Here is a 25,691-nt window from a genome sequence, read left to right on the forward strand (position 1 = left end):
AGGGGGAGAGAAACAAATAGTGAAAAATTTCATAGGAAGGAATAAAAATCTTTTTCCAAAGCGAATATTTCATTCCCCAAAGGAAATTGTAAGCGGTATCTGATATTTTATCATGTAGAACATTTCACAATGATATAATTATTATTTGGATTTAAAAAATAGTTAAAACGATTTCTACACGAAACAAATCGCGGTCAAACGATAGATACAATCAGTCAAGTCAGTGTCAGTTGGTTGTCTGTAAGAATGAGCCAGTTTCTCTGTGAATAATAAAGCAAGTGACCTCCGCCGTCCGTGCCCCGTGCCCGGAGCGTGGAGCTGCGCTGCAGCGGCCGCTTGGCGCAGCGGTCGCAGCGGCCGCGCGCGCGCGCCGCCACGGCCGCCGCCTCGTTCACGGTCAGCGCGCGCGCCAGGGACTCCGTCAGTTGGTTGGCTGCACAAACGACCATATTTCACGGCTAGGTTATGCTATTATTCATGTTCATATTCCTTTATTGATAAAATTACAAATTTTACATGTCAAAATAATAATAATCAAATTCAATTACAGTCGAATAAAACAATATAAAAATAATCAAAACAATTCAAATATCCAATAAATTAAATTAAATCATTATTATAATATTCTGACATGTCATAAAAGGCATTTGTAGTCAGCCATTTTTTTAATCGAGCGATCGATTATACAAGCTTTTATTTAACTTGCCCTGTTAGTATGTATGGGACCAATCTTTCAAGTTAAATTTGACCCACTTCCCGGTTTCCGATGAAACTGAAAATCTGCATGCATATGTAAGTCAGGTGACGATGCAATATTATGGTACCATCGAGCTGATCTGATGATGGAGACGGGAGGTAGCCACAGGAATTCTGTGATAAAACAACGCAACCCAATTGTGTTTGGGGTTTTTAGAATTATCTCGATGAGTATTAGTGCCTGTGAAAAAAAAGTACAGTCAACGATAAAAGCTTGTACCAAAAATGAAACTATTTTAGATTAAAAATAATTATATTATAGACGTCGGCGATGTCCGGAAAAAACCATTGTGTCTTTTACCCGGGTACAACGATTTCACAACAATTTTACGCCGACTCCCGACCTCGCATCGCTTAAACACATTCTGAACCAAAGACACATCTTAACATATATCAACATATCTTCTTAACATATTCCTCTTTTTAAAGCAAAAACCGATTTCGGAAAAATTCTAGAAGGTAGTGACACTTAAGCACCTAAACATGGAATTAATGAACATTTGTAGAATAATAAAAGCAATACAATATCTTTATATATACAGGATACATAAAGTCTGAATTGTAATTAAGTACATAATCATCATAATAACAAAATACATACAACTTTCACCATAGATAAATAAATACAAATACAGATAGATTCAAATTCAACTGACAATATTTGTCGTATGGAGGCTTAGAGCATTTAACCACCTGGAGACGCCTTGTCTGTAATTTTCTGTACAAAACAGTCTGCCGATTTTTGCGGGGGAGAGACATCAGAGCCACGTCCAATGTATGAGCAATAGCCGAGGTTTTCGACAGACGGGTAAACTCTTACAGACGACCCCGGTTGGTTAAATGCTCTAAGTATGGAGGTCCTAAGGTAAATGAAGTACAGGGTGAAAGATTTCCGCTTTCAAATCCAATTTTCGAAAGCGTTGTCTGAGGGAAAAGCAGGAAGGTTTTTTAGTTTCGTGAGTATTACAGACTTGCAGACGAGCCGCCTGATGGGAAGCAGTCATCGCCGCCCATGGATATAAGCAACATCGGAGGAGCCACTTATGCGTTGCCAACCTTTGAGAACCCTAAAAACCTGCTTCTTGAAGAACCCCATGTCATAGCGCAAGGGAAACACCTTTCTAGCTCATTCCACAACTTGCACGTTCTGGGAAAAAAACGAGCGAGATGCCCGCTTGTTCTTGGTTTGCCACGTGTCGAGAAAGTGAGGATGAACTTTGTTTCTTTGGCGGGAGGTGCGGTGATTAAAACGTGACGGTGGCACCAATTCAAAAAGTTCTTCAGAACATTCCCCATTGTACAGACGGTAGAACAGGCATAGAGAGCCAACGTCTCTCCGAAGACTGAGAGGTTCCAAACCGACTGTGAGATCGGGTTCACCCACAATACGAACTGCCCGACGTTGGATGGAGTCAAGTGGAAGAAGTTGGTATTTCGGTGCTCCAGACCAGAGGTGAGAACAGTACTCCCTATGTGGTCGAACCTGCGCTTTGTATAACGAAAGCCGGTGAGCTGGTGTGAAGTACTGTTTCGCTCTATTGAGCACCCCGAGCTTCTAGAGGCCAGCTTGGCTTTGAGTTCTGATTCAAATAGGATCACTGGATAGTGCGCTTTCTATTGAGACAGATATGTCCACACCAACGGCTTTTTACTTAATATTAGTACTGCAAGACCCCGATTCGGTTTTTTTTTTTGTTTTAAACTGTAATGAATTTTTCTGTCAGCTGCTAATAGTAATATTTCTGGTCCATTCTCCTTCATCTTATTAATCATAATTTGAAATCTGCATTATGCACATGTATCTTATATTTCTAAACGAGCAGTTCTATATATTTTTTCTTTCGGGGATCTCGAAAACGGTTGTAACGAATTCGATGAAATTTGCCATATGGGGGTTTTCTGGGGCGATCGATAATATCGCGGAAATCGATATAGGATCTTATTTCTAGAAAACCACGCATTTAGTATAATATAATATATATTTAATATAATAGAATAGAAATAATTTATTCGTAATCAAAAACACAAACATAAAATTATACAAAACAGAGAAACATAAAAGGAGAAAGTGCCACGAAGTAGTCTCATCTCAGCATGTTGCTGGCGACTTCCAGTGCTGGTCTTCCGATGGAACCATCCGGTGAGACAATCTCGACATTTATGTGTTTTTATGTCTCTTAGATATTAATAACTAATAGGAAAAAAGGTACATACCTTGCGTAAGAGCGGCGAGCAGCAGCGTGTGTATTTCCGAAGGTTCCTCGTTGCTCACACTACGTTGAAGCCGTAATTCGCCTGATGTATCTGTCAAAAACAATGTACAGTCAAAAATAACTATCATCAGCTTCAAATTGATGGTGTTGCCATAAATACATGTAATGACTAGTGGCTCACAGGTCGATTCGAACGTACATTGGCATCGTAGTAGGAGATACGTTATAAGGAATATCTACCCTCATCTGTTATTTATTTGTGATAAGAAATAAATGAGAGATAATATTCACATTGACAAATTGCAAATAGGTTGCCTAGTTCAAGTTTTTTGTTATTTAATCGCAATGAAAGCTTATTTTGTATATAATCTAACTGTAATAGGTCACCTTATCAAAAAGTTGTTCCAGTCCATGGTTGCCCAGATTAACCCATTGTTATCTATTATCTAGGCAACCATGGACAGGACCAACTTTTTAATAAGGCAACCTATTACAGTTAGATTAGGTAGAGGGTAGATATTCCTTATAACGTATCTTAGAACATGTAATTTTTTTTTCGTTCAAATCGTTGCATTTAATGGGAAACATACAGCACATAATAAAACAAAATGGTAAAAATTAATCTAAATTAAAATATATCTAAATAAGGCCCCCGCGGCATTGTGCCAAAGATGCTGGCAGCATTCCCTCGCTGAATGGCAATACTTATGCGCTGCGAGAGAAAGCTGTAATTTAGTGCTCTCGCCCGCGTATAGACATGTACGGACAAGTACGAGCGAAATGCACGATAAGTGAATGCCATCAGTTAGATGTGAATCCCACTTCTGATACCATATTGAATTGGCCTTTGTAAATAATGAACGACGCATTGAAGTTATTAGTTTATTGTATAAAAGTATAATTATTCAGACACGAACAGAGTGAGCGCATGTTGCGAGAGCGGATCAAAGAGGAGGGGCGAACACTCAGTGTTGCTATATATAATAATTCAGACATCAGTATACGTTTGAATTGGCGTATTTATTTATTTATTTATTTAAACTTTATTGCACAATACATGAAGAGTACAAATGGCGGACTTAATGCCAGAAGGCTTTCTCTACCAGTCAACCATGAGCCAAACCGAAAGATCCTAATTGGTGCAGGGTCAGAATACAGAGTAAAATGACAAAAAAAAAATCACAATATTACCTATATAAAATTATACGTACATAAATAATATGATACATAAATATAAATACATACATATACACCGTGTTTTTTTTTGATTTGCGTTAATTTCGAGGGTGCATTCCTGAGCTTAAATTAAGTAACTTTCTCAAAGATACCGATATTCTAACTAACTCCATTTCGGAGATAATCAATCATAAATTTTTATATTATAAGGCCCTTACGAGCGTGTACACTTGCTTTAGGACCTGTTTACTTATTAGTTAGTGTTTAGTGCGAGTTCATACATTTGCTACTAAACGTACGTACTATCTCGGACGATCGATGTTAGAAATGACATTGATATGTCACAGTTTTCAATTGTTTGGTTGAGTTAAATGTAATGCCCGTGTTACAACAACGCTATATGCAACATTTAGTTACTTTTTATAAAAATAAAAATAGTAAAAAAAAAACAAAAAAAAATTTTTTTTTTGAAAATTAACTATTCCATTTAGTTTCCTTAAACGTACTTACCGAAACCCCGGAGTTAACGCAATTCAATAAAAACACGGTGTATAAATATATACCCATCTGTGAGCTGTAGATCCTGCGAGTCCCCATGGCTTTGCCATTTAAAATATCAAAAAACTGAATCGACAAAAATCCTTCTTAATTATCGGACCTGCTTACAACATTTCATGAAAATTGGTTGAGCAATTTGATCGTAACAGCGGTAATTAGTGTAACTCGTAATTAAGCATACTTCGTTGGCGTACGTGTCGCCCCTACCTCATAGTTTTAAGTCAGGGTGCCTACACAAGATGCCAATCGTTAGCGCTCTGTAGCGCAGCGTAGTTATCTCTCTTTATCACTCTTTCATATTAGTGGGACAGAGACAGATGCGTTTCGTTCGCTACGGAGCGATAACGTATGCTGAGTGGGGATCCTATTTTAGCGTTCAATGTTTTTTTTTTTATGTCTGCATGTTTTCTTTTTCCAATATCATGAAAAGAAAGAAAGAACATACATTTATTTAACGCCACAACATATATGTTAGCGAGCTATAGAGTCGACATTAGTAATAAAATTCAACTCATATTCATACTCATACTCATACATGATTTTAATTTTATAATCAAGGTCAAGTTCACCTTGACATGATGCTTTAATTTTGTCTTTTACAAACAAGAATAATGGTCATTTTATTGCATTTATTTATATACATATTATTTTTCCTTCTTTAACCTTTTGAACGCCACGCCTATCGTACGCGGCGCGTAATCGTGAACCTTGTCGGTACACATGAAGGTTGATATTAGGCTGTAGCCGCGAGCGTCATATGACGTCTTAGGCGATCAAAAGGTTAATATACATATGTGACGTTATCAAGTAAAAGTTACCACATGTCGCTTGCCATAAAGACGCTCTGACAGTTTATTCGTATAAAGATACGAGCAAATTTCGCCCTATATAGTTAACGATAATGTGGTACCTATTGCTTGAGAACATCACATATATTTTTTTCTGTAATTTCGTAATATAGTCAACACAAAAAATGGTCATTATTCTTATTTAAGAAAATACAAAATTAAAGGATTTTTTTATAAGCTCGTCAAGGTTCTTTTTCTTGACTGTAAAATTAAAATCACTAATTAAATAAATGAATGAGTATGAGTATGAATATGAGTTGAACTTTATTGCTAATGTGGACTCCATAGCTCGCTATTGTCTTACCGTGCGATAAGAACTCCGATGCATATTACACATGGAAAAAAAAGGGGATCGGATCAAAATAGGATCCGATATGTATAGTAATATGTTGTAGCGTTAAAAAAATGTATATTCTTTCTTACTTACTTTTCATGGGGTTTTTTAACTCCATCTCTCAGTGAACATGTAAAAGGACAACCGGAAACACGTAAGCATTTTGAAAAATATATGTGACATGATCTCACCGCACTGGCCTAAAGCCTCGGCCACGGCCAGGTCGGCCACCTGCGCGTAGCTGTCGGCCGGCACGCCCAGCAGCTCGGCCACCACCGCGCTCTTGGCTCGCAGCGAGCGGCTGATCACCTCGTCCAGGCGGCGGAGCTGTTCTGTGATGCGATCAATATGGTCAATGTTAATACTTAGATAATATCATTTTTATATTAGTAAAAGAAAATTAATTAATGACACATTGTTTGAAATAAAATATTTAGGCACTTAAGCAAAATTATAAAAATAAAATAGCTGTCATTTGAATTTTTGGATTTTGTCTCATGGATTAAGGTTAGAATTGGCTACTTGACTGTTTTTTGTAAATAATGTCAAACGATCTTGATTTTCCTGAGGATCACATGTCTATATAGGACTCATGGTATTTAAGCAACACAAAGATCAGAAATGAGAGTTAAAGTCTGACGCTCGCACTCGACGATTGAAACGCCTCTAACAAAATGATAAGGTGATGTGACGTCACATCATATAAGTTTGACCTAAATGTATGGAAGATCAAAGAAATTGCTATTTTGACCCTGAAATATTGCGTTTATGTGTATAGTTGTCATATAATTTATTTTTCAATAAAATGTAAGGAATCGAATGGTACCATTTTCTTTTCTATTTTTGAAAGACAAAAAAAAATGTTTATTTTTGTGATAATCTCAATATAATTTTTTTAAATTCCACTTTTTTATAATGGATGGCTCATTTTCTATCCATTTAACTAAATTTTGTTATAATATTTAACAAGTGTCAAGTACCCAATTATGATGCTACATTACCGCCATAGTACGGTAATTGGCATTTTATGTGCCTATCTCGAAAATTTAACTCAATTATTTTTGGTCAGCCACGCAACATGTTTCGAAGGTTAGATTTTAATTTTTAGGTATTAACTAAATAAGCCACGACACGACAATTTGAATACGCAATAGTATTTTACATATCAGCCCGTAAAGTAAAAAATGTCTCAGACCGTGACTTCGCCTCGGTCGACAATTCCATGTGAATTGAGGTCTTCTTATAATATTTTTCCGCTCGACGGAGCCGGAAAGCGGAAACTTGGATCAGCGCAGGGGGCCAAAAGTGAATGCTTTTCAGCCGAAGGGCAGATAAAATTAGCTGGATATTTTCTCTGCTTCGGTCTGTACCTAAGATAGTGTCGTGAAGGCTCGGTGTACAGTAACAAAGCTTACCTTGTGGAGTGAGGGCCCGGTGTACAGGAACAAAGCTTACCTTGTGGAGTGAGGGCCCGGTGTACAGGAACAAAGCTTACCTTGTGGAGTGAGGGCCCGGTGTACAGGAACAAAGCTTACCTTGTGGAGTGAGGGCCCGGTGTACAGGAACAAAGCTTACCTTGTGGAGTGAGGGCCCGGTGTACAGGAACAAAGCTTACCTTGTGGAGTGAGGGCCCGGTGTACAGGAACAAAGCTTACCTTGTGGAGTGAGGGCCCGGTGTACAGGAACAAAGCTTACCTTGTGGAGTGAGGGCCCGGTGTACAGGAACAAAGCTTACCTTGTGGAGTGAGGGCCCGGTGTACAGGAACAAAGCTTACCTTGTGGAGTGAGGGCCCGGTGTACAGGAACAAAGCTTACCTTGTGGAGTGAGGGCCCGGTGTACAGGAACAAAGCTTACCTTGTGGAGTGAGGGCCCGGTGTACAGGAACAAAGCTTACCTTGTGGAGTGAGGGCCCGGTGTACAGGAACAAAGCTTACCTTGTGGAGTGAGGGCCCGGTGTACAGGAACAAAGCTTACCTTGTGGAGTGAGGGCCCGGTGTACAGGAACAAAGCTTACCTTGTGGAGTGAGGGCCCGGTGTACAGGAACAAAGCTTACCTTGTGGAGTGAGGGCCCGGTGTACAGGAACAAAGCTTACCTTGTGGAGTGAGGGCCCGCACGGCGGTGTGGGCCTGCTCGGCGCGCGCGGCGCTCACGGTGACGGCGGCGTGCGGCTCCAGCGCGCGCGGCGGCGGCGCCTCGTGCGTCGACACGCGGGACATGGTGGGCCGGCGCGGCCTGCCCACATACACATCGTTCGTTACCCTGGGTTCTAATCCTGCCTCGTACCAATTACTTTCTGAGAACTTATGTACGAAATATCATTTTGATATTCACCACTAGGGATAAAAAAAGCCTAAAATGGGATTTTTTTTCTAAAAGCCATGTTTTTTTTTAAAGTTTTTATTCGAATAAAAAATAATATCACGTGCCTATATTTTCCCGATAAAAACGAAAGAATCGGAAATAAACTGAAAAAAACACACTGAGTAAAGAACATGTGAATATTATTAATAATAATAGTAATAGTTTAGGTAGTTAGCCATGTATTTTGTCATCCAAATACTGAAAATCTTTTCCAAAAAAAAAATATGACAAAAAAAAATCAAACGTAAAAAAAAGGATTTAGTTTTTTTCGAGAATTTTCAACCCTATTCAGCACTGGCTACTCATTAAAAAAACCAACAACCTGCCCACAGTAATATTAGCTATTAAATATTTAACTCCGAAATGTAAGTATTTATTTTTAAACCACTAAACTACATTACTAAATCCTGTAATATAATTTTCATTTATTTCGTTAACTTCTGAAACAATACTACAAAATGATCTCATACTACATACATCAATACTCACACATGCTTATCCTCCCTATCCACAACTTCATCCTTTTCGCGTTCTTTCTCTTTCTCTTCCTCCTGTTTCTCCGCTTCCCTCTCTCTTTCCCTCTCGGCGCTGACCGCTCGTTCCTTCTCCCTCTCGGAGCTAGCCCTATCCCGCTCTTCAGCCGCGGCGGATTTCTCGGAGGCATCTGATGGATTGCGGGATACGTTGCTTCCTGTAGATACAAAAACTGGATTTTACTATCTTTGTAATAAAGTTTCATTTTTGCATGGTCTTTGCACATGGTTATTCCCACTAGTTACCACCAAGTTACCAGTGGTAACTACTGGGATTTTTTCTCCCAATATATGTTATAAACTAATAAGAAAATCCACTAATATTCTTTAAGTAAGTATGTATTGTTTGTGATAAAATCTGAAAATGGCGAAATCGACCCGTCTTTCGCGAGCCCCACGTGCGGTTTGGCTCGGCAAAAAAAACATAACTCGACTCGACTCGAGGATACCTCCCTAAATCTGGTTTGTCTAATGATCTACCATTACATTTAATAAACGATACAATAGTGCAAGTAACTTGGGATTCTATCTTCAACGGTAGTGGGCACAGAAGTAGTATTTTTGACCAAAGTAACAGTTAATCTTTTCGAACAACGACTTTGGTATAACCACAACGACATTTGTTTGCCCTTATTGATATACAATGAAATAAAAATGTGTTTCTTTATAATACAAGTTAGCAATGGAGGTGAAGCTGATACTGTTTTAGCCGATTTACAAAAAATAACATCTGAGTTGAAATCTATCGGCCTTTGAACTTTTCGAAGTGCGAACTCTTCATTGCGAATCCAGTCCCCCGATTATAAAGGACAGTTTTGCTACGATAGCCCCCGGAACCAAAATTATTAGTGAAAATCAGCTTCACCTTCTTGGCTGGCCTATTTTAGATGATCATCTTGGATGTTCTCCATCCAGCTGTAATGTAATAGTTCGCAGCCATCTCGAGTTTCCTAGTACAGTTTGGAAACCTTATCATAACATCCATATTGAACGGGTGGAACGGATACAAAGAAAGTTCCTTAAAACTCCTCGATTTTAGAACTGGTCACACACATGTTAGCTATAGCGAATCACTGATCCACCATAAACTTCAAACACTTAGAAACCGCCGAGATATCGCAGATTCCGTCTTACTCTATAAAATTATGCGCAATATATTAGATGTCCCCTCGCTACTTCACCAAATACAGCTCAGAGTTCCTCGTAGACGCCAGCGCCACTGTCAGAAGAAAAGGTTATTCTAGATTCCCAACAGTAGAACGTGTTATGCACAAAATATATTCATAAGACGTGCCTGCAAACTATTTAACGAAAATGACAAGCTCTCTAACATAGATATATTTACTTGTTCCATTAATACTTTAAAACGTGCTTTTCTTTAGGTAACAAATTTAATTATGCATGTTTTCTTTTCTTTACGCTCTCAAATTTTTAGTTTTGGGTAACATTTAAAATTGTAATCTTAAAGAAAAAAAAAACAGACTGATTTTATGTAAAAAATTAAACTCTAGGTCTAAACTTAAGCAATTTTGTATAAGTACTGTTTGTAAACGACTGTATGTTTCTAAAATATAATAAATAAAAATAAAAAATATTCCTATAGGCACGTACCCTCGTCGTCGGTGGCGCGGCTGGCGCTGGAGGCCGAGTGGGCGTGCTGCGGCGTGAGGCTGGGCTTCTGTTCCGCCAGCTTGGCCAGCGGGCACTCTTGGATGTTCTTTACCCATCTATAACGAAAAAAGAACATTACAGTACATATGGGGCTACTTTATAGCACTAGTGCGAGAAGTAGCATATTACGTTACTGTGTCGAACATTTAAAGGGCCATATGTACTGTAAAACATTGTACGATACATGTGCGAATAGGTAATTCGCAACTCGTGTCGATTTAAAACACTCCCTTCGGTCGTGTTTTAATTTATCGCCACTCGTTTCGAATTTCCTATTTTTCGCACTTGTATCGTAATGTACTATTTAGGATCTGTACGTTGTTAAGTTAACGCGATTGGTTCGTGAAGTGAAAAGTTGTAAACGGCGGCCAGTTTAAAATCTTATTTGAAAATACGTTTACAACACAATAATAAAGTGGCTCAGGAATGAGAATTTATAATGATAATAATTTACTCTTTTGTTCATATAACTTAGCAAGCTTTAATTAATTTTGTTCCTTTCTACCAAACACAGATGTCCAAATGACGGGCAAGGACTACCGATTATAAAGGGATTGTTAGAGTTGACAGGTGTTTATGAATAACGTCATTTGACTCGACACTCGAATCCATCGAAAATGTACAGTCGGCTGCGAAGACAGTAGACAAACGAATTTCTATGTAGAAGAGAGAGTCATCTTCGTATCTGCGTACCCATTTTATGAATGGAATTCATTCATCAGGTGGGTATTTGCAGCTCGCTGTACACTTTAACTGGGACCAGATCGGCCGCGAACGGACAGACAGACACAAGCTAGCTATACAGTAGTACACACGTAGCGTATTCGGCGGGCGTGTTGGCGGACAGCTCGTGCATCTGCACGCCGTTGATGTTCATGAGGAAGAACGTGTTGCGCGCCGCCGCGTTCGGCCGGAACAGCACCTTGTCCCTGCAACATGCACAAACATATTGCTGAACTAATTATCATCATTATTTGTGGACAGAGGACCCCCTCAATAATTTCGGCCGGTCCTACAATGCCGTAGAAAATTATCCATAGATTTATAATAAGGAACGGATTGTCTCTCGTTGCGTCCTACGGTCCGCGGTCGGCATTCAAGAACCTTCCCGCCCTCCATATTTTAGATTAATTTACACGTCTTAGTGGATATTCTTTGGTGTACAAAGAGCCCGAGTAAGACAACATTTGCAGTGATGATCGGTAGAGAGACTTATGTTTAACAGTGGATTTGTATTAATCATTATAAAAAGCTACTGTTAAATATTGCGTCCACATCAATTAAGCGTGTTGCTGTTAGTACTAACCGTTAACCATTTGACGAGAGGTGAGAGCGTCCCTTGTCAGTTCGGCGCAGGAATGGGTCGTAGAATAAACTTAGCAGCTCGCTGAAGCAGGACTAGTACATTTGTTAGCAACAGAGCTAGAAACGTACGTACTAACGACGAGGGAGCCAGAATAGACCGCAGATGACACGCGTGTATAATGACCGCGCCTAAGCGTCCCCACGTGGCGTCGGTGGCGAGCAGGAGAGGCACTGACCATTTGACGAGCGGCGACAGCGCGCCCTGCTGGCTGGGAGCAGGAATAGGTCGCAACACAAACTTGTCGCCTTCCCGCTGCAGCAGCACCAGCACGTCGGTGGCGAGCAGGAGAGGCACTGACCATTTGACGAGCGGCGACAGCGCGCCCTGCTGGCTGGGAGCAGGAATAGGTCGCAACACAAACTTGTCGCCTTCCCGCTGCAGCAGCACCAGCACGTCGGTGGCGAGCAGGAGAGGCACTGACCATTTGACGAGCGGCGACAGCGCGCCCTGCTGGCTGGGAGCAGGAATAGGTCGCAACACAAACTTGTCGCCTTCCCGCTGCAGCAGCACCAGCACGTCGGTGGCGAGCAGGAGAGGCACTGACCATTTGACGAGCGGCGACAGCGCGCCCTGCTGGCTGGGAGCAGGAATAGGTCGCAACACAAACTTGTCGCCTTCCCGCTGCAGCAGCACCAGCACGTCGGTGGCGAGCAGGAGAGGCACTGACCATTTGACGAGCGGCGACAGCGCGCCCTGCTGGCTGGGAGCAGGAATAGGTCGCAACACAAACTTGTCGCCTTCCCGCTGCAGCAGCACCAGCACGTCGGTGGCGAGCAGGAGAGGCACTGACCATTTGACGAGCGGCGACAGCGCGCCCTGCTGGCTGGGAGCAGGAATAGGTCGCAACACAAACTTGTCGCCTTCCCGCTGCAGCAGCACCAGCACGTCGGTGGCGAGCAGGAGAGGCACTGACCATTTGACGAGCGGCGACAGCGCGCCCTGCTGGCTGGGAGCAGGAATAGGTCGCAACACAAACTTGTCGCCTTCCCGCTGCAGCAGCACCAGCACGTCGGTGGCGAGCAGGAGAGGCACTGACCATTTGACGAGCGGCGACAGCGCGCCCTGCTGGCTGGGAGCAGGAATAGGTCGCAACACAAACTTGTCGCCTTCCCGCTGCAGCAGCACCAGCACGTCGGTGGCGAGCAGGAGAGGCACTGACCATTTGACGAGCGGCGACAGCGCGCCCTGCTGGCTGGGAGCAGGAATAGGTCGCAACACAAACTTGTCGCCTTCCCGCTGCAGCAGCACCAGCACGTCGGTGGCGAGCAGGAGAGGCACTGACCATTTGACGAGCGGCGACAGCGCGCCCTGCTGGCTGGGAGCAGGAATAGGTCGCAACACAAACTTGTCGCCTTCCCGCTGCAGCAGCACCAGCACGTCGGTGGCGAGCAGGAGAGGCACTGACCATTTGACGAGCGGCGACAGCGCGCCCTGCTGGCTGGGAGCAGGAATAGGTCGCAACACAAACTTGTCGCCTTCCCGCTGCAGCAGCACCAGCACGTCGGTGGCGAGCAGGAGAGGCACTGACCATTTGACGAGCGGCGACAGCGCGCCCTGCTGGCTGGGAGCAGGAATAGGTCGCAACACAAACTTGTCGCCTTCCCGCTGCAGCAGCACCAGCACGTCGGTGGCGAGCAGGAGAGGCACTGACCATTTGACGAGCGGCGACAGCGCGCCCTGCTGGCTGGGAGCAGGAATAGGTCGCAACACAAACTTGTCGCCTTCCCGCTGCAGCAGCACCAGCACGTCGGTGGCGAGCAGGAGAGGCACTGACCATTTGACGAGCGGCGACAGCGCGCCCTGCTGGCTGGGCGCGGGGATGGGGCGCAACACGAACTTGTCGCCTTCCCGCTGCAGCAGCACCAGCACGTCGGTGGCGAGCAGGAGAGGCACTGACCATTTGACGAGCGGCGACAGCGCGCCCTGCTGGCTGGGAGCAGGAATAGGTCGCAACACAAACTTGTCGCCTTCCCGCTGCAGCAGCACCAGCACGTCGGTCAGCATCAGGGCCTGAAGGCATAAGCAATCGTTCAACAATGTCCTTTGTCTCTTTTGCAAAACATTTACTCTAGCCGACCCTAGAAGAGGATTTCGACGCCTTAAAATGTCATCTGATTTGAAAAATGGTCCTGTCGCAAATGTCACTATCGTTATACATATATGTCACATATATGTATCTTATTAAATGCACATTTTTTTTATAAAATCCAGAAACAACTAATATTTAAGGCTTTTTGTGACAAAATAAGTATTCGCTTAAGAAATTGCAAGAGTAAATTAAAATATAAACGAAGTCCATAACTTGAATTAACTTTTCTGAAGTTTAATAACACTGTCCGGCAACTTGTAGTAGCTTTAAGATAAAGCTGGAATCTACCTTGTTCCAGATCATAACTCACCAGCACGCTGATCTTCTTGTTGCCGTCGTGCCTGATGGCCAAGTCTCCTTCCATGCGAAGTTGTCTCTGGGTCAGGTCCAGTCTGCGAAGCTCCTCCCACTCGCTTCCAGCTCGAACTTCCAGCTTGTTCTGGATTGTTCGAAGCCTGTGAAGAAGATTGACTTTATTACGTCAATTATTTTACATCGAAATTAAGTAAGTCGCTTTACCTCAGCGAGGAAGCACTCAAGCTTGAGGAAGCACCCTCGATGGGTTCAAAACATGTCGTCAATAGCGAAGAAAAAAGTCAAGTGAGTGTTACCGTGATATTTAAATATATAAATCTTGCAAGTTAAATTTGACCCACTTCCCAACTTCCAATGGAGCTGATGCATACATATATAAGTCGGATGACAATGCAATATTATAATACCATCGAGCTGATCTGAAGGTGGCCATAGGAACTCTGTGGTAAAACAACGCAACCTAAAAAAAGCGTGGACAGCGATAAAAGCTTGTACCAAAAATGAAATTTTTGCCAAAAACTTATTTAACTTGTTTTAGAAGTATGGAGATTAAGGACATACCTGTGGTCATTCTCAGCGGTCCTGATGGCAGTATCGACGCTTTGCAGTACATCTTTGGCGGTATCGTGTGCCTTCTTCAGCTGGGCGATGTCCTCGTCGGTGTCCGCGTCCGACTCGCTAACCGTGTCCACGATGCCTTGCAGGAGGAGCTGGTATTTTGTCAATCTGGAATATCATATTTACAGTACATATGGTGTTACTTTACCGCACTAGTACGATAATTAGTACATTATGTAACTATGTCGAGAACTTAGAGAGAGAAGTTACTTAAAGGACCATACTGTAAACTGTTAAGATACACGTGCGAATTTCCTAATTTTCGCACTTGTATCATAATTTACTATTAAATTAAAGTTTTGATCACTGTAAAAGATTAAAGGATAAGAGGAGGAAGATAAAGCGATATCAAGTTGTACACCTAGGAGCTAAAAACGAGTGATTGGCAAATGTTACCTTAAAATATGTAAATATTGAAAAATGCTGACATTAAAAAAAAACCTGTGGGTCTGTGATCCATACATCTCGTGTATCCTTATGGTTCGGCCATTTCGAAAATTTTTCAAAAATAAAATCGTCTATAAAATCCATATAATTATCGAACCTGCTCACCGAATTCATTGAGAAATTTATCCTGTAGGGAACAGCCGGAAGCATTTTTGCCTAAGCATTCGATCAATTACTCTCCCAATCTTTGCCACTAAACATTTATTTTCCTCTTTAATACCAACAACGTCTTCAACGTTTCTTCTGTTCAAATGTCCCAAGCTTACCTCTGCCAGACACACGCCAGCAGATCCCTCAGCTGCAGCCGGCCGCACCTGGGCAGCTGCTCGCGCGCGGCCAGGAAGTGGTGCAGCTCCTTGTGCTTGCGGCGGCGCTCGCGCAGCGTCTCCAGCGCCAGGCGCTGGCCGCGGCAGAAGCGAGACAGGCAGGAGGCGTAGCCCGAGTCACCCAACTGTGGACAAACAATACTTATTTGTTTGCCAGTTACGGAAAGAGAGACCTAAGCCCTCCTACGTGTACACGTTCAACGCAGCTGGCCAACTTTATTGTCACGCGTGCAATAGAGTATTTAAGAGCAAGTTCGGCCTGGCCAGCCACATTAGGGCTCACGCTAGACAACGTCCATAATGTGTTTATTTGGGGTCGCCGTCATCGAAAACGATGAGGAGGACTATATATATATATATTTGTTTTACAAGTTGTTGTTTTACCGCTCGTGTTAATATTGATACCCGGGCAAGCGAAACAATTAAGCGACTGGTTCGAGAAGAAAAATCTTGAGGGTTTTAAGGCACGGGTTACACAAACGTTGCCTCCGAGTGAAACACAAAAATTTTCACCATACCAACGCGAGGAATATACTAACTATGAAATACCAAAAAATCAAACCAAATGAAATCCAAATGAATGTAATAAAAAAAAATCATTTAAAATCATAATTTGAAAGTCAATTCTACTAGCTAACTTAAGGAAACAACTTAAACTGTACATTTGATTACTTTGCCCCACATGCGGACAAAAATGCAATTTTCTCGTTAGTTTTTGAACAAGCAAGAGGGCCTTTACCAATTGGTGTGGTGAAAAAAGATTTTTCATTTAAACCTTAACGAAAATGACATACGACTAAAACGAAACTTGGTCGCGTATAAAATAAACCTCAAATTTCATGTTTTTTTTTTATGTTTTTAAATTCAAACTAACAGTTATAGTACTCTTTTCGGCGAACTTTAATTGACATGTAACAATTACCAGGATACAGATGCGTGTCTACTAAAATTTCCATACATTTTAAATTTTTGTTGTTCATAAATGTTTGCATCTCCGACCTCCTTTTCTGGACACGAAAAAAACGCGATCATGTTTATCTATTTTGACAAGCTGTCTTGCCTAGTTGGTAGTGACCCTGCCTATGAAGCCGATGGTCCCGGGTTTAGATCCTGGTAAGGGCATTTATGCATGTGATGAGCATGGATATTTCTTCCCGAGTCATGGATGTTTTCTATGTATTTAAGTAGGTATTATCGTTATGTAAGTACCCATAACACAAGCCTTATTAAGTTTACCGCGGGATGTATCTATTTGTGTAATAATATCCTATAATGTTTATTTTTTTATTATCTTTTCAGAGGGTATCTTTTCACAATACTCACAATCATGATACGCAAAATGAGACTCACGTGGACTAGGCTTAAAATAGAATAAATGTGGTGTGTGGAATATAATGTCAAAGAACCAATGAATTCTTAGCTTCAAATTTACATAGAAAACAAGCATTATTATTAGATCAACGTACCGTCCCAAGCATAGCATCAGCAACTGCCCTTATCGGCACAATATGGTTACTCGAATCATTCCTCAGCGCCCTCAGATCCGCGTACAACTTCATGTGTCTCTCTCTAACTCCAGGGAGGTTGGGGAAGAGTGCCCGCAGTTCTTCGGCGGGTAAAAGAGACGGCTGCTTTTCTAACGGGCGAAGAAAGTCGACGCCGAGGACTTTGAGCCAACGGACGTGGGAGCCTTCGGAGACGATTAGTTCTGTTGGAGAGAAAGTAATTACTTGATTAGTTATTTCTACATTGTACTATATACGATTCGCATCAAAGCACGGAGTCGAGACGCGTTTACCTATGGTCAGAAGAATTTGAAACATATTTATCTAAAAATTCTACCTACATAGATTATCCAATTTATCCGTATACAGGGTGATTGAGGAGACGTGAGCAGGATCAAGCTTGAGCATTCAGTAAGTTATAAGCAACTTTTTCGTACCAGTATTGAGAGGTTAACGTTCATTTATTTTTTACTGTTCAAAAAATGTATTAATATTTATTTACGACATTTATGACCTGGGTGACCTCTTTGTCCATAACAAGTGACAAATTAAATGTCATCGGAGTCTGGTTACTTTTGAAAAATCATATCTCATCAAGTGTAACATTTTATTTTCTTCATATTCCAAGTGCTGTCATAACTGTTAAAGAGGTTTTATCTTTCTTAATGAAGTGTTGTAGGGTGTCCATGATTGTAGATTATCAAATTTGTCCTTACCAAAAAGTTAAATAACAGAAAAAAAGCGAAATTGTTTTACTTAAACGTGATGATGAACAATTCATTAACATTTTCGGATTGTGTAGGCATAGTCCTGCTCACGTCTCATGAATCACCCTGTATTTTATCTTCTTCGCCCTAAAATCATATCAGTTAACAAAGAATCAAACTTTACCACAGTCAAACATCAAATCTGAATAAATCAAATTGATTAAAAATGTCAGTTTGATGTAAACGGAATAATATCGGTTTTCTTCTACACAAGACATCATTACGTCTCATTAGTAAGCCGGTCCTAGAATCAGTCATATGAACTTACCATGGATAACCTCCTGTCGTTTCCTGTGCCGCTTGTCCAGCAGCAACGAGTCCAGAATTTGAGGAGGCAAGCTATCCGCCCACTGTGGAGCTAGGGGATCTTCCTCCTCCGACCAGTCCGATTGGGAAGCTGGAAAGATACAAATACATAATTGAACATGTTGTCAAACAGAAAACCTAACAGGAGCCCTCCAAGGGGTATTTAAATCAGCAAAAATAAAAAAGAAGAAATGCAATGCGTATACGTAATTTAGGTAGTATTTCTCGGTTTCACAATCATTTTGATTTGGTGGTCAACACGGAAAACGGATTACCAACTGAAGAAGAGAAGAAAGAGATATTAAAGGTTGTTGCATTTATGGAGCATTCCACGGGCTATCCCGTTCAGACGCGTTTTATTTCCTGTGTTGGGACTTTTTTATAGGCGTTTGAGAAAAGAAAACTCTTGTACCTGCAAATCTTCAGGAAATTCGCATTTGTTCGGGACAACGGTAGCCAATTTCAAGGAATGCTTCTTATAGACTACTCACGGCATACTGCTGGTGTTTCAGGGAACCACCAGTGGTATGTTGAGTGGTATGTCTATTTTATGAATTGAAATTCTGCTAAATATTTTAAGGCCGTGTTTTACATAATGATGAGAAGTTCGGTTGATAACAAACTGCTCCAAGTTTAAGAGATATCAAAATAACACACCTTGCTGATCAGCGGGCACCGTGGTGCTCTCATTACTCCTGGAAGACAAGCTTGAACTGCTGGAGCTGCCTGATGGGGCCGTCGCTGCGCCTCCTTCAAGGTCACTGTAAAACCAAACGGCAGACTTTAAACTTCGTAAGTACTCAAAGGAGTGTTTTCAGTTAACGAGGAAACTAATTCGAAATGTGGGTCGGTTGCACTGAACCGATTCTAAACATCAACGGTTGTCGACTTGGTTAACACATACATACAGAATGCAACTCGCCCTAAGTAATCGGCTGTGAGTTTTTTATAGGGATAGAACCTGATGGTAAAAATCCCGGTACATCCCCCGTCCAAAACCAACAAGTCAATGATTTATACGTATTAATTCCCCGCGTTATAAAATAATATACAAGTAACTACTATAATACAATTTTTTTTAATTGAACATAGGTATGTACGTAGATATAAACATCAATGAACAGTAGGTAACTTAACTAGTGCCCTAGTGTTTCTTAATGTAGACACCTGATCATTAAATACACATTAAGGCGATCTGAACTAAAAACAACATTTATCAATTCATCAACACAAATATGGTATCTCCTTCAACCGTACAATAATACCTGTTCTAGATTCAACTCTAAATATAGAGATGACACACAAATCGAACCAAAGGTCGGTCGCGAAGGAAGCCGCTCCAAACATCGGCCGGAAACCGGACTATTCCCGTACACAAACGCATTTAGACCATTCACTTTCCGCACAAGCGTCTAAAGCACAGTTGCAAATACGACTTAGTTACTTGAGAATGTAGGTTACAATTTTCTTTAGGTGATGAAATAGCGAAATCCTGAAGACTTGCATTTGTAGATATCCTGTTATAATTAATCAATCAGCATTTATTGCACCATGGTAAAAATGAAGAGTTGTTACATCATTTATACAAGTATCTCATGGACCCTAAAAGGGTATGACAAACCTTTCCTTCATCATTCGCTTGCCCTTATCCCATTCATTTGGGGTCGGCGCAGCATGTCTTTTTCTTCCATATCTTTCTGTCACCCGTCATCTCATCATTCACTCGCGTTCGTTTCATGTCATCTCTCACACAATCCATCCACTTTTTCCTAGGTTTTCCTCTCCCGTTCCATCCCTCCACATTCATTCGTAATACCTTTCTCGTCACTTATATATTATATAAACTATTTATATATGTCATGCAATAAAGCACAACAGGTTGCATCGTATTCAATGATATGTTGTTGTCCTAAAGCACCCCAGAGGTGCAAAGGGCCTTCACAAGCCCAATCAATGATATAAATAGAACTAAGTATGTTACATAATAAAACCATCTGCGAAGAAATCTTTAATAGAGTAAGACACTTTTCTCGCAAGATAATATCTTAATTTTTTTGCGCATGTTGTATCCCTTTCTTCTGCCTTTATATAGTCTGGAATATGATTGTAGCATTTAGCTGCTGCATAAAGAGGGTTTTTCCTATATATTGGTATTATCCAAGTTAAACTAAACATATGAACATGAATTGACTGAATAAGATGCAATGCGTAGTATACTTAATGCGAAGAAATATATAAAAGCTTTGGACAGACTACCTTATCATTAAAAATTGCTCCATTACACTACGCAATTGTTTTATAAAGGGACTTTGTTTTATAAAGTGTGATAGTGATATGAAATGCGTAAAGATACAATATATAGATAAGTACAACCTTTAGTACTAAGAATATTTTAACGCAGTCGGACAGAGAAACCAAGCTCGAGATTGATACAACTTGGAAAGCTAATTACGAAACAAAGAACAATTAAAATCCAATAAACTCAACTCGTGCCAAAACTTGCACGACCACCTGATGTTTCACCAATTCCAACCGAAACGCTATTATGATTCAAAGACATTTAATTGCTTTTGGAGACGGAGGCCTATTCGGTTTTATCAACTTGATAAGGTTTTCATCATTTTTGACACGACCGTGTGTTGTCACCAGGAACTTGACATGCGTCAATAAATGCGAGTGAAATGCCTTATAAGTCGACATAACATCTCATAAGCACCAATCGACATGAGCCATTAACGCTGATGGGTGTAGCCAAGCCCGCTGACTCAAAGTCATCCCTAGTAGTAGACAAAAATGCTTTCGTATGTCCATTTCTCAACCGATTCCCGTGAAATTTTGTGATCAGGTTCAAGAATGTTTTTTTTTTTCTTGGATGAGTTCTGAAATTTTCCAAAATTGCAGAGCCATAAGGGTTCGGGAGGTCTACAGCTTACTGAGCTACTAGTATTATAAATGCGGAAATAAATAATCGATTTAGATGAAATTTGAGTATGGAGATCGTTTGAGTCCCGGGGAAGGGCATAGGGTAGTTTTCATCAATCATCATCATCACTCTACGCAGGCGCAGTCGCGGGCAGACGCTAGTATCAAAATAAGATGAAACACATATCAAGTTGTTAAGCCAAAATCGGCCCCACGATTGTTGATAGTGTAAAGGAATATCGTACAAACAAGAACAGGAAACTGCAAATTTGGCGAGCAATGAGTTGCGCCGTATTTTAACCTTTGGCATCTGACACATGGGCCGATTTGGATTGCGCTGAGCTGAGAAAGCTGTGAAATATGGGGACGATTAAAAGGAAATCGTTGGAAGATATTGTAGATAGAGAAAGCATTAGTGTTAACAAAGCAAGTATAAATAGAACAGTATAACGTACAGTCGCCATCAGATATTTCTATGCATCCAAGGTGCCCAAATATATCTGAGCAATACTATCTAACAATTATACGACGTAAGGCGTAAATATACAGTATATTCTTCTCAAATGAACAGATATTTGTGAACGCCTTTGTTGCTTAGATACGTTTGGTATTTTGTTCGATCAGATATTTTTGACTGGACGTATGCAAAGAAATTATTGAAAAACAGCATGCTCAGATGTTTATGGCATTGCAGTAGTTGCGATATAAATGGCATTTGGAGAGTGCAGAATTTATAGAAATTTAGTCTTGCTCAGAAATATTTGGACACCTTGGCCGCTCCGATATATCTGATGGCGACTGTACGTATTCTTTGATCGAAAACATGTTATGGTCTATAGAATGGAAGAAGTATAAAATGTATTGCTGAAAAGATCGTCATATGGATAGAACTCTTGTATTTTTGAGCTATTTTTAACATTCGACCACAATATGACCAGCTATATCTATCACCCCACTACTGGGTAAAAGACTTCCCTCTAGGTCTGTCCCAAATAATTTAGCAAACCACATTTTACATTAAAATTAACTGGTAATTACACAATTCAATTACAATATTATTTAGTTACAAAGACATCTTCGTCTGACTACTTATTCAGCATGAATATATTAAAATTATCAAGCACAACAATTTTATCCAACTCGGGAGTACAATTTAAAGCGCTCCCGATATGAAATTATCCGACACGGCGACATAATTCGCGACCCGAGAGCACTCAGCCCTAATCTGATTCCATCTCATCTCCGCGGGTTATTCCAACACTTATTTCTTCTATTGACTTAGGTAAGAGCTTTTATAATGATTGTCAATTTTGTAAAGTTTTAAATTTACTACAATGTTTTTATGATTTTAGAATGTTTTTGCTGATATTTGGAAAACATTATCTAAACCCAGGACTTTTATAACCAGCTAAATTGAATTATATGCCATCATGTTTGGTTTGATAACACAATTAATAATTTCCAATAATATATAAGCAATTTGCAAAGACTGAAAAGTCTAAAGAATCTGAAAAGTCTAAAGAATTTCCATTTGACGCGAAGCAGGTGACCTAATATACAACCTTGAGGTACACCCCAAAATCTTTCACCATTAATCATTGTTATTGGTTGCCACGATTAATATTAATGTATCATAACCAATTTAAAATGAAACAAATCTCCATTTATTCCCTTTTTGTTCCACACAAATCAATAATGAGTTAAAAATCTATTTTTAGGCCTCAAAGGGTAACGTACGCCATGATGGATAGCACCGGACACCGTTTGATCGGTATTTGATGGGTTCTAAACAGGAGGCCATACAAACAGGCATATGCGACGGATATTGAATCTTAAGTGTAGGGATGTAAGAAGGAAGATTGGATAAGGGGGGATGACAAATGTGTTGCAGATTAGATTCGACGGCAAATGATGAAGCAATTAAGGTATTGGATGGGCTTGGTATTGATGTATTGGTAATTATTTGGGAAAATGGTGAAGGTTAGCAAGGTGAGAGATATATGCATGTTTGTTTATTGCAAATGATAAGTAAGCTAAACTAGATGTTACAAGTCAACTTACAGTTCTACACCATCCTTTTTATACCGAGCGACGATTATTTTGTCTAGGTAGGAATCCTACACAAATCTTGCAGCTTCAATAAATTATGTCAATCAATAAACAGATCCGTATTGTTACTTTACTATTTACGAATAGTGGATTTGATGAGTTTGCTACTGGATTTAAAGACACTGTATTCTTTGATTACAATGTTTCGTTTGTTACTTTATCTGTGGTATCTGATAGGATATAAAGTATTATGTAGGTATTCGATAGCATCTGAAGTGCAAAACTTTTCTGCTAGTTCATCAATTTTATCATCATCATCACCATACCTGTCAGTATGACCTAAAGACAAAGACTACTAGCGCGATTCTCGGAATTTAAGTACTTACCTGGACTGCAAAGTCATTATTTACTACGATTACTACGAAACTATTATTAGATAATTAAACTGTGACATGTTGCACACCCCGTGTTCATAGAAGTCGGTCACGGTCGGGGTAAGTGTGGCTTTTATGTGGGAAATGTTTAATGTGTTTAATATTTCCGTGAACCCATGGTACATTTCGTGGTTAGCTTTCCAAGTTGAGTCGATTTTCTCTTATTAAAACATCTAATGTATGTATACACATCATATGTATTTCTTAGGCACTTAATGAGTTAATGAGAAGATTAAGGCGTCGGTATTTTGTTCAACATTTATGTAACATATTCGTAATATGTATAAATCGTGATATATTCGTTCATAGGTTGTTCGTTTTCAATACTTAAGTTTTGGAATTTTTGTTTTCTAGACATTTATGAAGAGAAAATAAATAGCCTGATTTTAACTAAACATGATTTTTATTAATTTTATTATATGTTACTCACGACACAGATATACACTTAAGAAGATGAATATTTAAAAATATGGTTCAAATGCCTTATAACATCTAAATTCTATTAATAGGATATAGCTTAGGAAATACTCGTGTTCGAAATGTATTAGGAACACCAAAGTAATCTTGTATTCTCATAAAAAGAGTCAATTCAATTAAAAAAAAAAACAGGATCCGTCTGCTACTTCGAATTGTATTGACGAAATTGAAAACAATTACTAAAAATATTTAGCCATCATTTTTTAAATCCATTCAATCCAATCAAATTTAATTATTCTTTAACGTGTTCGTGCGTAAAACGCCACACAACATATCCAAACAAATGAAGTCCAAAGTCCACCTCATATTATCACCAAAATCGAGAGCATAATAATGATAGAAGAATCACCTGCACCAAAACCTACGTCACGAGACGGCAGCCAGGGGGCAACGACACAGACAGACAGACGCCTACATGAGGAAGAAAAAACGGTACAATAACATATGAGACGGATCCTTACGGCGTTTTGGAAGATGTTAAGACAATGCGAGTGGGTGAGCGTTTGTTATAACTTATGACGAATCTTATAAAGGTTAAAAGTGAGATTGATGACATACTAACTACGCATCGCATTAAGACAAACGAAAATATGCTCATTATAAACTAGTGTCGCATAGTCTCTGAAACATTCAGGCCCATTTTCAAATTATTACAGATTGAATGAAAAGCCTTTTCTTAGTGTATCTGTACAAAAGTGGAAGAATATACGTTGAAAATATTATTTGATTAATCTCCTCCCTTCAATAACTTAGGAGGTGTGTTGTCTTGTCTGTTAATGTCTATATAACGCAACTGTATATATTTAGATGTATTTGTGTCAGTGTTGGTATTTTCGGAATTCGTAAAGAAAACAAATAGAATTTAACGAAAGTGAATAAAGAATCATTGTAGGATTATTCCTTCTTTGCTAATCTCAGATTTTTTGCACCACGTTGAACTGAATCGAAAGCTTTTAAGAATTTTCTTTTCTGTATCATACTAGAAAAAACATAGGACTACGCTCAAGTAAATACAGATATATCAAAACTGGCAGCAATGTATCTTGTGTCTCGACTAGAATCACTTAAAATTCCAGACTGTTAAAAGCAACATTATTGAATTCCTCGGATCAGAATGGGATCAAAGCATGGAAGGTCGCAAGAATTTGCTAAGTTTTGTTTTAACACAATGTTTTGGGCCTATAATACGTAATATGTATTTGTTTTCGTAAGGGGCCTTAAAAATATTTCGTTTCTTTTTGTTTTGGACACTGTGGTGTAGCAGTTAAAAAGTTCAAAAATATGTACAGAGAGCCAAAAATTCAATTAGAGCTCAACGAGGGGGGGGCGGGTTTAGGGTCGGCAACGCGCATGTAACTCCTCTGGAGTTGCAGGCGTACATAGGCTACGGAGACTGCTTACCATCAGGCGGGCCGTATGCTTGTTTGCCACGGACGTAGTATAAAAAAAAAATTAGAGCCACTGGTAAAATATTCCATATCACACTTTTAACTCATTCTTTATTAGCGCCTGCTTTTTCATCGATGGAGGTACAAGACTAAAGCTTCTTCATGATAGTCTAGCCATCAATTTCCGTCATTAATAAAAGGCTATTTTTAAAAGTGTAACAGCGGTCAC

General features: G+C 40.1%; 1 protein-coding gene across 2 annotated transcripts in view; it reads right to left on the reverse strand.

Annotated features, from left to right (window-relative positions):
- The window catches only part of LOC133530850 (rho guanine nucleotide exchange factor 11), a 314,198-nt gene that overhangs the window by 1,851 nt on the left and 286,656 nt on the right, over positions 1-25,691 (reverse strand). For both annotated transcript variants that reach the window (XM_061868906.1, XM_061868905.1), the window contains 14 exons: positions 18,850-18,953; positions 18,155-18,283; positions 17,081-17,322; positions 15,555-15,739; positions 14,785-14,949; positions 14,219-14,363; positions 13,594-13,829; positions 11,269-11,382; positions 10,394-10,509; positions 8,739-8,940; positions 7,981-8,120; positions 6,077-6,217; positions 2,971-3,060; positions 284-433 (listed from right to left, as the gene is read on the reverse strand). In XM_061868906.1, coding sequence (XP_061724890.1) covers positions 284-433; positions 2,971-3,060; positions 6,077-6,217; positions 7,981-8,120; positions 8,739-8,940; positions 10,394-10,509; positions 11,269-11,382; positions 13,594-13,829; positions 14,219-14,363; positions 14,785-14,949; positions 15,555-15,739; positions 17,081-17,322; positions 18,155-18,283; positions 18,850-18,953 — 2,159 coding nt within the window. The remainder of the gene's footprint in view (positions 1-283; positions 434-2,970; positions 3,061-6,076; positions 6,218-7,980; positions 8,121-8,738; positions 8,941-10,393; positions 10,510-11,268; positions 11,383-13,593; positions 13,830-14,218; positions 14,364-14,784; positions 14,950-15,554; positions 15,740-17,080; positions 17,323-18,154; positions 18,284-18,849; positions 18,954-25,691) is intronic.

Source organism: Cydia pomonella, chromosome 24, assembly GCF_033807575.1.
Source record: "Cydia pomonella isolate Wapato2018A chromosome 24, ilCydPomo1, whole genome shotgun sequence".
Taxonomy (NCBI): Eukaryota; Metazoa; Arthropoda; class Insecta; order Lepidoptera; family Tortricidae; genus Cydia; species Cydia pomonella.